General features: G+C 45.4%; 2 protein-coding genes across 2 annotated transcripts; both read right to left on the bottom strand.

Annotated features, from left to right (window-relative positions):
• Positions 1-9506: 9506 nt before the first annotated feature.
• On the bottom strand, positions 9507-10497 carry LOC105181816 (inducible metalloproteinase inhibitor protein-like). The gene is made up of 3 exons (XM_011138826.3): positions 10384-10497; positions 10082-10194; positions 9507-9828 (listed from the first exon to the last, which is right to left on the bottom strand). The coding sequence occupies exons 1-3, from the start codon at positions 10433-10435 to the stop codon at positions 9730-9732; spliced, it is 264 nt and encodes an 87-aa protein (XP_011137128.2). The 5' UTR covers positions 10436-10497; the 3' UTR covers positions 9507-9729.
• Positions 10498-11066: 569 nt separating this feature from the next.
• Positions 11067-11884, bottom strand: LOC105181815 (inducible metalloproteinase inhibitor protein-like). The gene is made up of 3 exons (XM_011138825.3): positions 11753-11884; positions 11451-11563; positions 11067-11201 (listed from the first exon to the last, which is right to left on the bottom strand). Exons 1-3 carry the CDS (start codon positions 11802-11804, stop codon positions 11106-11108), a joined length of 261 nt encoding a protein of 86 aa, XP_011137127.1. The 5' UTR covers positions 11805-11884; the 3' UTR covers positions 11067-11105.
• Positions 11885-14041: the final 2157 nt, after the last annotated feature.

Below are 14041 nucleotides of genomic sequence, written 5' to 3' on the forward strand. Positions count from 1 at the left end.
AGAAAAAAGAGCACTGAATATTTATCTTCCGCGTATATTGAAACGATTCGCGGTTATTCCGCGAAGAATCGAGTGAACTTACGTAACGAATCCGAGAAGAAGCGCGTAACGAAGATCCTTGAGGCGAGAGGCTCCGGTTGGCCTCTCGCGGAGTCCTCGTCGCCGACGAGGCCTCCGCGCCAACAGGTAGTTCTCGCCTTTAAAAAGGATCCCGAGCTTCGAATCGCGCTCGGCGAGGACTTCCGTTCTCGCGCGATCTCGCAGTTGCCGATAACTCCGAGCGCGTAAATCGCGAGGTTCGCAGGAGCGGTCTGTAGTCAGACAGAGACAGACAGAGGATATTAATAGCAGACTCTCTCGTCACAGCTCGATGAGTCGGTTTTGTCGGAGGAGTCGCACGGCCGCTCGACGCGGACGGAGCGTGAAGTCGCTTTCGAAGATTCCGCGGGCTCGATCGAGCACGTCGCTCGATTCTCGCTCGCGAGAAATGAGAGACACGCGCGACGGTATTGTCGAGGTAGAGAAGATCCATGGTCACCGTTAGCGCGCGAAAGGGGAGCTAATGGCTCCTTTGTTTCGTCCCGCGAGGCGGGCGACTTTCATTTTTCACCGGCGCGGCGTCGCGCCGAGCTCGGCTGAGCCGAGCCGCTTCTTTAGCGGGTTAATCATTTTTAAAGGACCACAGGTGACGGCGCACGTCATGTTCCGCGTGACGGTGATATTAAAGGACGTCAGACATTCGCAAGGCCCGGCGCTTAGAATGAAATTTCTCGGGCGAGAGGGAAAGCGCGGAGGGCCGCCCCGTGAGTCGCGGGGGAGGGGGGAGGGGGCGGGTGTATAATGAAACGCCGCGAAAGCTGTCGCGCAATTTGTTTTGCATACGGATGACATTTTTCACTTCGTAGAAGAATGACCTGACGTTTAGCTTTAGCGGAGCTAAAGCCGCGCGCTCTCTCTCTCTCTCTCTCTCTCTCTCTCTCTCTCTCTCTCGTTCGCCGCGTTGTTTCGATTCCGGCACGTACACGCACGGCTTCTGCTTGCGTCCGCGTTCGTAGCGGAGATTTCGACGAGTGCGCGACGCGGCGAATGAATTAGGGCTCGCTGCGATATAAATTGTAAAAACATACTTGTGCCTCTCGTGGAGGATAAATCCCGATGAAAATTCGCGGCGCGCTCGCGCGATGCCGGGAGCTGCTCGACGCGTCGAAAGAACAGCACGTGTCAGATATAATTCTTCGTTTGAGCCTCCGTAAATCTTCTCGTTAACGTTCCGCCGGCAGGACACACGCGGGATATATATCTCAAGGCAAAGGATACCGCAGCCTTTTGCCTTTTTAAGCGTCATTGCCAGCCCGAGTCTGGCAACTCGAGAGAGCAGAATCTCACCGAGGAGGCGAGGAAAGGGATGAAGAGAACGCGCGAAAAACGCGCGCGCTTCGCGAGAGTGATTGATCGACGCGCGCCGCGGCCGGTATCGAGGCATTAATTAAACATTTGCGAAGGGCGGGCTTCCCAAGGGCAGTGGGTGGGTCGCGGATAGCCGACATAGTTAACTAGAGAGACCTTTGAGCACCGACTTCGCCTCGGCAGATCTGTAAACCAATTAGCGACGCCTCGTCGATACGGAGGGCTAAGTCGTGCTAACCGGATCGTTCGGTTAAACTGCTTACTTGATTACGACGTTAGTTAGTGTCACGCTGTAGTCGCCCGTCGACGACGACGCCGATGGATATTCCCCTCCCCCCCTGCTCCGGATTCCGATCACGTAGCGATCCGCCAATTTTTGGCGCTCGGGAACACCTCGGCTGTCACTAATGTCGGCAACGCAATTTTACGGAGCAAAATTGATTCTCATGGAGAGCGGCGGCGGCGGCGGCGGCGGCGGCGGCGGCGGCGGCGGCGCGGGATCTGCACGTCGCTGCGATATTTTCGCTCGAGTCGGTATAATTCGGTAATTCGCGCTCACGGGCACTCAGACTGAATCAATAAAAAAAGTGCGGCCGAACAGTACGCAGTCTTGCGTACTACTGTGTGCGTGCAAAGCGCGTGCGTCCGGATGAAATAATTCCTCGTGTAAATCATTTAGATTCCGAGCGCGACGAGATCGAATGAGAGAATATTCGTGCGTACCACGCTCGGCTCGGCTGGTGTGACATTCGCGTCTCTTTGCGCGATTACGAGAATTACCTCGCCACGAATCGCCACGAGGCGAATATGTCGCCCCCTCGAAATAATAACACGGAGTGGAGAGAGAAAGGAAGGCAAGGACGTCGCCTTTGAAATTTGTCGCTTCTCTTCCTCTTCTCGCTTCCACTTCCTCCCGGCTGTAAATAGCTCTTTTTATTAAGTTGTACAGAATGCATCATAGAATGTGGCGTAATAGTAAGGAATAAGAGGGGGGACTTATAAACTCCCTGGAATTGTAAACTCCCGGGTATATTGCGAGCGTATCCCCGACGAGGGTCATTCGATATACGCAGCGCCGAGCGCGTGTACGTGCGTTCATGCATCCCTCGGGAGATTACAACAAAAACGCGGGGGAAGATGGTACACAGAGGGGTGGCTGCCAAATTCGAACTACGTGTATCCGCGCCGGATACCTTTTTCACCCTACCCGCGGGAATGCCCACGGGACGTTATCATTGCCTTATTAAATTCAAAAATTACTTCTTTCTTTTTCTACAACAATACGTGCGCGGCGCATTCGCGCAGCGCGAGATTTGGACAGGAGTGACGTCGTCGTCCGTTCTTGCAGATCTGGCAATCGATATCGTCAAATTTACGCCCGAATTCACGCGCTTCCGCAGTGTGAATTTCCGCGCAGACACACGCATACGTCGATTGCCGGAATTTTGCCGGAATTTTGCCGGAACTTGATGAATTTTATTTGTTTGTCGTATATATACGCACTCTCTCTCTCTCTCTCTCTCTCTCTCTCTCTCTCGTTCTGTCCGGATATTGCGACGAAAATATGACGGGGACGGTACACACACACACAATGGCCCATTACTGCAGTCATATTACGCGAATCTATACGAAATATCGACTCCCCTCCCGCCGAAATACACACGGGACACAAGTTAGGTTAGGTTAGGTTCGAGCTTTGCCAAACATCGTCGCTCGGCTCGATTGTGTACTTGGACTTTCTCCGTTTTGTTTCTCTCCCCGTTCTGCGCGGTATTATTCTAATCAAAGGCGACGCTTTAATTACGTCGGTTGCGACGTTATTTGATTTATCGTGCAGCAGCGCGCGCTGTTTGAACATCCCGCCCGGCTCGCGGCTTTTATCCCGAGATTGCGCTCTTTTCTTTTTGCTCCACGATCGCAGAGAATCGCTGAGATATTTATTATCGTCCAATTATTCTCCGCGCGCTTGTTTCGCGCGCGCTGCTAAAAGCGAAGCGTTTTTCGGGAGCGTTCTCCCGCCCGTTTTTTCTTTTTTTTTAATAACCTCGCAATTTCACGACGTTTGTACAGTCGCTATTTTCTCTCCGCGTTGTCACGCACGCGCGTTTCCCATTCGCGTCCGCGAATGGAGAAGCAGACAAATACTCGGATGTATTTGTCGATGCTCTCTCGCCGCTCGAAACTCCATTAAATGCCGACATTGGAAATTTCGAATCGCTCGCGTACCTAAGCTTGCAAATATCGTTTGAGGTTTCAAGAGACAATTTAGCATGCGTCTCTCTCTTCAGGCGGCTTCTGTGCTATCTTTCCTCTTGCGTTTCTTTTTGTCTCTTAACTACTTACGTCATTTGGACGTAAGTAGCTACCACTCTTCTGTGCCTCTCTTCTTTTGAGAGATTTAAAGGCAGCCGAGGAGACTCCGCCTTTTCATTTTTAAGAGGTTTCATTGTGGAACGTCCTTTTCACCCACCTTGGACTTACCGAATTCATATTCATGGATGAGAGACTGGAGAAGACTTTAAAAGGCAACAATAATCATCGGATGAAATGAAGTGCCGCCGCATAAAGGCAATGGCAATCGTAGAGAGAGAGAGAGAGAGAGAGAGAGAGAGAGAGAGAGAGAGAGAGAGAGAGAGAGAGAGAGAGAGAGAGAGAGAGAGAGAGAGAGAGTCATGCGGAAAGAAGCGTCGCGGCTGTTCGAGAGAATCGACTTGATATTCAGCGTGCAGGTCCCAGCTCGGCTCGGCAGCTCGCCGCTTGTTTCGGCGGCTGTTCCGAGGCGGACGCGGTCGTGTTTGAAATGAAGTAGTGTAGCGACGACGAGTCGTGCCGCCGCGCCGCGGCTGCGAGCCGACAGCGAGAGGATATTAAGAAGCTGGCAAACAAGATAAATCATCGGCGGGGCGTCAAGTATCCCCAAAGCGTTGATTAATGCCTACGCCACGCAGAGAGAGTCCACGCAGAGCGTGCAAATATCGCGGGCCGACCCGGGAATTTCGCGTTCGCGAGTCGCCGCGACTACTCGCGCGCGTCTCGGCACCGGCAATCGCAGAGAAAATATCGCGCGCGCGCCAATATTTGCGTTTCGACGGGTTCTGTATCCACAGCCGGAGGGGTCTTTGGAGGCGAGAGGCGTTTATCGTTAACGCGATTAAGTCGATGCGTGATTCATTCGTCGCCCGGCTCTCTCCCTCTCTCTCTCTCTCTCTCTCTCTCTCTCTCTCTAATAACACCGTGAGGAAAGGCATGTGTTATCGACTTAACGGAGAAGGAGCGGCCGGTCGATCCATCTTACGCGACGTTTGAATTTCTTTCGCGACGGCCGTGACACGCTCGCCTCGTCCCTTCGTGGAATTGGCCGCTACACACGTTGCGACGATTAACGCGAGACGCGTCCCGCGATAATTACGTTTCCCGGAGGATCGGCTGATCGCGCGGCGCGGCGCGGCGCGCAACATATTGGGTCTCCCGGCAGACTCGTCCTCGATTATATCGCCGGCGACACGTTGCCCCCGAAATTGGAAATTTTCCACGCCTTTTGTCGGAATTCATTCGCCACGTGTCTGGCACAAAACGAATATCCTTCTGTTATTTTCACGTCAGCACGTCAACACCGAGAATTTCATATAAAGGTGTGACAGAAATCGCGCGAGCGTTTCGGCGCGCATAAACAAGAGGAATTGATAATCCAGTCCCGCCGCAGTCGAATGTCGATCGGAACGACGGCAATTCGAGCGACCTCGTCGAATCTTCCGCCGGCGCGTAGGTGATCCGAGCGAGTTTCGCTGTGCAGCTTCGACAGTGGGTGCAGCGCGGAGAGCCAGGCTGCGGCCGACACGAGGGAGGAGATATTTTCGGCTGCGCGCTTTTTAATCCCCGATGTTTCGCGATCCGGCCTGTCCGAAATACGCGGATTTATGAGAGCGGCTGTGTATACGCCGGCGAGCGCTTTTAAATTCTCGTCGATCGCCCATTGAAAACCGGATCGGCCGCCGTTAACCCTCTCGCCATCCTCGACCCGTTATATCGCGTCTCTCCCTCCGCGCGGGGAGAGAGACAAGGATCGACGCACCGGGATTATTCGCCAGTTTAAATCGACATCGAGACGAATAACGTCAGGATTACAGGCGAGCTCGACGAGAATCTCTCTCTCTCTCTCTCTCTCTCTCTCTCTCTCTCTCTCTTTCTCTCGGCGTTTTCTTCTTTCGGCACACCTCGCGCACACTCGCGAGCGACGTCGACGAGCGTTTCCGATTGCAGGACTCGACGATCCGCCTCTCTCGTATTTTCGCTCGTCCGAGCAACATTCTCTCCGCAGACCTTCCATCTTTCTCCCGCTTTCCATCCGGCCGCTGTCCCGGGGTTTACTCCTTTCTTATCCGCTTCAGCACGAGCCTCGGCTACACGAACGTTGAGCTCTGAGTGTTTGCAAGTTATGCCCGATAGATATGCGCGCAATATACGTAATATGTGCCTCCGCTCTCCGCGACACACAATTGTGTGCAATTTCGGACGAAGAGAATCTTGCCCTCTTCCGGCCCTCTCCGTGTCCCTCCTTTCGTTCCCGTGGCATTTTTCATCGCGTGAGATTATACATTCTTCGGCTGAATTCTGATATTCAATTGCGCGGCATTGTGTTCGTCAAAAGTGAAAAGCAGCGGACACCGCTTTGGTATTCGCGCTGCCGACTGAAGCGGTGCGACATTCGAAATGTGTTCGCCCTTTTTCACAGATAAAGTCCCGAGGATGTACGAGGCTAGGGTGAGTTATTGGTCGCGCGTGTGCCACTAGGCGTGGCGTGTCTCACTGCGATAATGTTAGGCGCAGTGTAAATGTCATGTATCGCCATTTCCAAGATCGTGATCACGTCGAGAGAGAGAGAGAGAGAGAGAGAGAGAGAGAGAGAGAGGGGAGGGGAGGAGAGACAGAATTGATTCAAGAGCTTTGTCAACGAGAAAGAAAGCAAAAGAGAGAAGAAACATCGTTGTCATTCGGAATTTATGTCAAAAAGCACAACGATCTCTCTACCATTATTATATACAATTAAGTGATCAACAATCACGCATGTGACCGGCGAAACAGAAAATACTCTTCTCTACTTCGATCATGTAAATTCACGGCGCGCGGGTAACGCTGAAATGTGCAACAGAATGTATTGTGATGCAAAACTAAAGGAAAAACTGACGTCATAAGCGTTCATCACCGCGTCCACTTCCGCGTTATTTGTTGAACAGATTATTTTTTGCTGACGCGGATGGATATTAACTAATTTGGCGCGTACAAGGTCCCAGCGACAAAAAAAAAGGAAGGAAAGAAACAAACTCGTTCCGCTCACACTGCGGACTCGGTAATGACCGTCTGTCCATTCAGGACACTTGAGGAACCCAATCATTTTTCCAATCGATTTGCCAGTACAGGGAATGAACGCTCGTTTCGGCAAGAAAACGACGGGAGAGCGGAGAGATCTCTGGAAAGAAGGAAAGCGCGCGATAACGAGCTACTTGTGGGAATGAAAATTTCTCCCCTTTTTCGGCCGTCCGATTTGGGCTAATCTTGCGTAATCACCTCGGGGACTGAATATCTCCTTAATTTTTGATTCCCGAGTTCATTCCGGAGTTCATTTGCCGCTGTTTCCTCGCGAAACATATCGAAGCAATTGAATTGCGTTTTTCATTTTCATCGATAACTATAACATTACGAAGCAACCTTCACATTTTATACACGTTGCGCGTCTCACACTCGCTCTTTCCTCTCTGTGGTTTATACGACGTCACTTTCGTAATCAGCGGTACGATCGGGCGGGAAGAAACTCACGATAATAATACGCGCGATAATACGTAGCGTGTATTCCAAGCACCATTTCGAATTCAACCCTCGTTTCCCTGCAACGGGACCTCCGGCGGGGCAGCCGGGAGTTTCGCATCGGCGCTGCTTTGTGGAGGGTTGATCTGGCGGCCATGTTTGGTTACAGAAAATTTCGCAATCCCCCTTCGCGGTGTAGGCCTTCGATAGCAGCTTGCACGACACGTAAACTAACAAAGGGCCGTAAGCTCGTAATGTTGTATGAACGTGCGCTTCAAGTAGAGGGCCTGCACATACTACAGTTTCGAGGATACAGCTGCGAGAGAGGGCGTAGAGACAGCGTAGGAGAGGAGAGGGACGCGTCGTTATTTCCAAAAGGCACAGCACATACACAAGATAATATTTTCACGATATTTTTCGTGCGCTCCCCGTTCGCTCGATTTTCCACAATTAAGGATACGATAGCGAGCGTGCGCAAATGTTTGCGTTTCTGCGAGCGGCTCTCTCCTGTGCGTGCGAATTTCGAAGAGTACTCGTGGATGGAACGGCCGGTCGATCGAGAGGGGTGCCACGACGACCATGTCGGTTCCCAATTAAACAAATGCCGGCAGCAACTCGAGCAACCCCTCAGGCACCAGCGTCCATCTCTTCTTGTTCTCGATGTACGTCAACGAAGCTCTCTCCCCTTCTCTCTCTCTCTCTCTCTCTCTCTCTCTCTCTCTCGTTCTCTCTCGCCCCTCTCTTTCTCTCTCAGCATCGTGGCACGAGAGGGTTTCAATCGTCGCACGTGTCGTGCGGCATGCGAAACCCGGGCTGAATTCACCACGTGTGCGTTACATCCGAGCTACACTTGCTTGCAAAAGTTGTACAGAATTGCACGCATTAGCGAGAAGCTGAAAAGAGCGCGCAACACGCGCTCGGTAAATACAAGACGTCAGTCTCTGATTCTTCTAAATGCCTGTAATTTGACTATAAAGAGATAATTACGTCAAGCATGTTAATTTATCGGTGCAAATTATGAAAATAAATCTTGAGACGTAAGCAGCGTCAAAATATCTAAAATAATCTAAAAGATTCGAGAGCCGTCAAATAAAGATGCGAATTTCCAATCCGCTTGCAGTCATAATGCGAGACATGAAAGCGTCGGAAGAAAAATATGAAAAGATCACCAGATATCTGAAACATCCGCAATTCTTCGGTTCAATGGAGATTAACGGACATTTCTTTTAATGTTTCCACAATCGATTCACCCGTCGACAACGGACGTGTGGGCATAAATTTTTGCGACTAAATGTACCCCCTCCCCCGTATTCTCCCGTGCATCGCTCGCCGATCGCCCGCGGCGCTATGCCGATCGACACGGCGCAGGAATCGCGCGCGCGAGCTTGGATTTCGTAATCGAAACTGTCCGACACATTCTAATTGTGAAATACGCTGCTAAATGTGACTTTGTTGCGCAGAGCAGCCAGAGTTTTTGTAGTTTTCAGGGCTTTGTCTCGCGATATTTCGCGAATGGACAGATTGAAGAATAACGCAAGGCATTCTCATCTAACACATCGTCCTCTTCCAACTTCTTCGTGGATTACATTACGGGGCCAAATATTAGGGCACCTCTTTGGCACCGGTTCGAATTGTTTGACTTGCGCGATTGTGCGCTTGTACGGAACGTGGAACCGGTTACCTCGTTCGGCGGCCTGGGCCGCCGACGGTAACACGGACAACGACTATGGAAGCTTTGCTAATCCGAAAAGCAGCTTAGAGCAAACGCGAAGCCGAACCCGGCGAAAGGCGGGGATCCCGACTTCCGTCGTGTGTACTCTGCGTCGGGTATTATTATCTTGTTAGCGAACAATATTCCGGAAGAATGGCTTCGTTCGAATCCGCGCGCTCTCGGTCTACCAAGAAATACGCGCGGACTGTGTATTCTCGTGCCTATTAAACGACTGAGGCATGAGATAGCTATTTTATGAAACACCGACATGATGTGATGTATACTAATACGCATAATAATAATGTATGATAACAACAGGGAGAAAATTATTTGGCCTTTTTAGGAGATCTTGACAAATTTCACTGGAGCATTGAAAAAAGTGTAAGATGCGTGTGGTAAAATTAATTTTTAAACAATATTCTTTTTTATTTTTTTTTGTTTTTATCTTTTTTTGTTTTTTAATCTCCTCTTCAATATTTATCTCGGCACTGAGAGAGAAAAGAAAGTAGCAAAGTGTAAGTGTACTCACAAGATAAAGTATAACCGAGACATTAACTTATTCAGGAAAAATTCAAAATAATTTAAGTAGTGCAACATTAATTTCTATTAATAAGTAGAAAATAATAATAGCTTGTGTGTGTAAAACGAAGCAGCTGTTACTTGCACAAGATATATTTCATAAAGATACGGAAAAATATGTCAGAAGAGATAACTCATACGCATGACATTATAAGAAATAATTCTTGGTAAAGCGAATAACAAAAGCAAAAGTTAAAATTAATCGAAAGAATCAGCTTCGCGATTTGCTTTTATTCACTATCTGAAGGACAATCGCTTATGGGGATGCACAAGTTGTCGTTACTTCGTCTTGCGTATCCATCGATGCAATAACAAGCGTCGTTACATTTCTGAAAGAAAGTTAATAAATATATAACATTGTTGATGAAACATAAAAATATTCACATAATGATAGCTATACACACATACACACACACACACACATCTTAGTTTGTGGCCAATTCATTCTTTTATCTTAGTATGTTAATTTATTCACTTGAAGATTATAGATATGTTCTTTCATGTATAAATCCGAAATTATAGATCTTTTTTCCAAAAAATTTTAGTAGTAAAGCAATAAAGAGAAAATATGTGCATACTAACAATGTTTATTATGGGACAAGGTTGGCCTAAGTTGTCGCACCTCGTTTGACAAGCCGAACCGCACTCGTAGTGTTCATGTGGACGAGTACATTCTATTTTGTCGGCAGATGTATCTAAAAGTATTTTTTAAAGTTAATTGCATTGATAAAAATAATACGATAAATTCCATGTTAATACTTAACTCTTGTGAATTTTTTAGCAAATTGTTTAAAAGGATAAATAAAAGCAATATTTAACATAATTGATACTGTCTCCTGAAAATATCGCGATGACGTGATTATTCAAATTAAATATGTACTTACCTATAAAAAATATTGCCGATACAACAAGTAAGATGATGGTCGCTCGAGACATGATAGATCTTGTAAAATTTCGTACCTCTCTTCACTCTGTTCAATCTACAACTGGCATGACTGGTTCGAGAACCTTTATATAATATACACTGCTGTATGCATGCACACAGGAATGTCGATGAAACATAGATAAGGTAAACGTACCAAATTACACTGTTTTAAGCAAAGATTAATTTTGCAAAGTTTACTTTTTAAAAAGTAAAGTGGTGTTAAGTAAGACTATAAATTTTATTAAAAGTTATTATTGTAAATTAGCGGGAGCACACATATAAATTAAAAATAAACAAGATTATTTATTTATATAAAAGAATTAAGTGTGAACTGCAGATGTCCCGAATTATGCCCACTGAAATTATAGAATATCGCAATTTACGCCACTGATATGCACTGATATGCACCAAATAACGCAATTTTATCTCGTCTATTTTTAGCATAAATAATTACAATATGTTTAATGAAAGAAATGAAACTTTTACACCTGTTATCTACTCAAACACATTTATTAATTTAATATAATTCTTCATAGATTAATGTTACACTAATTAATAAACGTTATCTGAATTATGGACTTTCTTGACTGCTCCGTGAAGAGGCGCCAAGAGTAAAAAAAAGAAAGGAGGACGATATATGTACGTCCGCTGTTAGACGCGACTGCTTTTATTCATCATGTATTACGCATATGAACATTTGCGTATGGGGACGCACGGCGAGTTGTCGTCACCTTTTCTTGCAAACCCCTTATCGCAATAACAAGCGTCGTTACATCTCTGAAAGAAAGTTAATAAATATATAACATTGTTGATGAAAAATAAAAATATTCACATAATGATATAGCTATACACACACACACACACACATCTTGGTTTGTGGCCAATTCATTCTTTTACCTTAGTATGTTAATTTATTCACTCGTAGATTATAGATATATTCTTTCATGTATAAACCCGAAATTACAGATCTTTTTTCCAAAGAATTTTAGTAGTAAAGCAATAAAGAGAAAATATGTGTATACTAACAATGTTTATTATGGGACAAGGTTGGCCTAAGTTGTCGCACCTCGTTTGACAAGCCGAACCGCACTCGTAGTGTTCATGTGGACGAGTACATTCTATTTTGTCGGCAGATGTATCTAAAAGTATTTTTTAAAATTAATTGCATTGGTAAAAATAATGCGATAAATTCCATGTTAATACTTAACTCTTGTGAATTTTTCAGCAAATTGTTTAAAAGGATAAATAAAAGCAATATTTAACATAATTGATACTGTCTCCTGAAAATATCGCGATGACGTGATTATTCAAATTAAATATGTACTTACCTATAAAAGATATTGCCAATACAACAAGTAAGATGATGGTCGCTCGAGACATGACAGATCTTGTAAAATTTCGTACCACTGTTTCGTCACTCTGTTTAGTCTACAACTGGCATATCTGGTAGTTCCGAATCTTTATATATACTGCTGTATACATACACACAGGAATGTTGATGAAATGCGGTAGATAATAAGATAAGAAAGATAAGGTAAAAATAAGGTACGTACCAAATTATACTCTTTTAAGCAAAGATTAATTTTGGAGAGTTTACTTTTTAAAAAGTAAAGTGGTGTTAAGTAAGACTATAAATTTTATTAAAAGTTATTATTGTAAATTAGCGGGAACACATATATAAATTAAAAAATAAACAAGATTATTTATTTATATAAAAGAATTAAGTGTGAACTGCAAATGTCCCGAATTATGCCCACTGAAATTATCGAATATCCCAATTTACGCCACTGATATGCACTGATATGCACCAAATAACGCAATTCTGTCTCATCTATTTTTAGCATAAATAATTACAATATGTTTAATGAAAGAAATGAAATTTTTACACCTGTTATCTATTCAAATACATTTATTAATTTAATATAATTCTTCTTAGATTAATGTTACACTAATTAATAAACGTTATCTGAATTACGGACTTTCTTGACCGCTCCGTGAAGAGGCGCCAAGAGTAAACAAAAAGGAAGGAGGACGATACACGTACGTCCGCTGTTACGATACGATGGTCGAGAGTAATGCAATAAAGAGGCTAGAATAAGCGTCCTAGACTGCCATTATCAACCTCATTCTTTATCTTGTTCGTCGAAAGTTCGGCCTACACTTTGTTACAGTTGGTTATTATTAATGTGAACTTTTTCTTTCTTTTTCCTCCTTTCCTTGTTTTCGTCTCTTTTTTGTCCTCTTTTATCCCGCGACGACAGTTGAAACTAATTCTGCACCTGCCGTTGAGACAAATAACAACGTCAGTAACGCGTTAAAATGTCTTTATTTCTTTCTATTTATAAAGCCGTCTTAGCTATCTATATGCATACGCTTGGGGAAGTCCAAGTAATTATTACTTGGCCGACGGCTCCTCGTAATTCTCCTGTTGATAACGATACGTAAACTTCCTTGATCTTTGCAACTAGAAAATTACTGTGCGTCATGTCATGAATTATATCACGCGGCAATTATTTGGCTTCTTGGCGGTTTTATATTTAGCACCTGCATACATTGAATACATCGAGCCATCTTAATTATCAGCCATTTTAACTGGCAAATTATATATCTGTACTATTTAAAGCACCAAGGCTAAAACAAATGCAGACGTTACGTGTTTCGTAGCTTAAAAGAAAGAAAAAGAATTCTTTCCAGGATTAAATTACATATACCGGAGTGCAAAACCAATTATTTCGTACGTGACTAAATTTAATCTAGTATTTAACTCTCAATTTATACAACTGCTCGATAGTTTTGCTCATTTAATGTTATCTCTTAATTCTTTGCAGGCATTGCAAAAGAAAACATTCAAACATACACTCCTTTATAACGTAATGCGTAGTAGTAGAATTCTAATCTACATGTTACTCGACTTACGAGTCGACTTATCGGTATGACAGGTGCAATATGACTCATTTTGCATAAACACAGAGTAAGTTTATTGACTCGTTGGTCTTGTGAAACATTCCAGTCGTACAACACGCAGAGTACGTTCTGTTTTTTTCACTAACACTAAAGCAAACTGAATGTGCCACGTAGCTCGACGGAAATTTCAAGATGATACGGGAATATTCTGAAATTTTGTCCGATCGGACAAACGGAATCTTATTAGTTTGCGAAATAATTGAGCAGGGGCATTCGCTCGGCTGCGGTCAACGATATCGCGATGAGGTCAGTAGAGCAGAGTCACAACGGTTATCACTTAATCGCCGCTCGATATGAAAGTTGGGCAACGAAAATGATGTGATAAGAGCGGAGAGTGCAGCAGGATGGAAGAGAGCGATCGAAGACTGACCGACAAAGAGGAAAGAGGAAAATGAGACGACGAATCTCACGAACCCTCGATCGGGTTTCCCGCCGTTGAATTCGTACACGGCGCATCGCGAAATGCCGAATAGGACAGTCGAGACAATGGAGAATAAAACATAAGATAATAAACACACCGAATTCTCCGAGTAATTAAGTCTTCGGCCATCGTCGCGACCGCTGTCGCCGTCGCGAGGAAACGCGTTTGTATCGCAATCCTAAGCGACACCGGGCAAATAATCGTCAATCGGCCGTCAATTGGCTCGATAGTT

This window comes from Harpegnathos saltator, unplaced genomic scaffold (genome assembly GCF_003227715.2).
Source record: "Harpegnathos saltator strain DR-91 unplaced genomic scaffold, Hsal_v8.6 scaffold498, whole genome shotgun sequence".
Classification (NCBI taxonomy): Eukaryota; Metazoa; Arthropoda; class Insecta; order Hymenoptera; family Formicidae; genus Harpegnathos; species Harpegnathos saltator.

Coding starts and splice junctions, on each gene's coding strand:
- LOC105181816 (XM_011138826.3), bottom strand. CDS start 10,435: ATGTCTCGAGCGACCATCATCTTACTTGTTGTATCGGCAATATTTTTT. Junction 10,195..10,383: donor ATCGGCAATATTTTTTATAG/GTAAGTACATAT, acceptor AAATACTTTTAG/ATACATCTGCCGACAAAATA. Junction 9,829..10,081: donor CTTGTCCCATAATAAACATT/GTTAGTATGCAC, acceptor ACTTTCTTTCAG/AAATGTAACGACGCTTGTTA.
- LOC105181815 (XM_011138825.3), bottom strand. CDS start 11,804: ATGTCTCGAGCGACCATCATCTTACTTGTTGTATTGGCAATATCTTTT. Junction 11,564..11,752: donor ATTGGCAATATCTTTTATAG/GTAAGTACATAT, acceptor AAATACTTTTAG/ATACATCTGCCGACAAAATA. Junction 11,202..11,450: donor CTTGTCCCATAATAAACATT/GTTAGTATACAC, acceptor ACTTTCTTTCAG/AGATGTAACGACGCTTGTTA.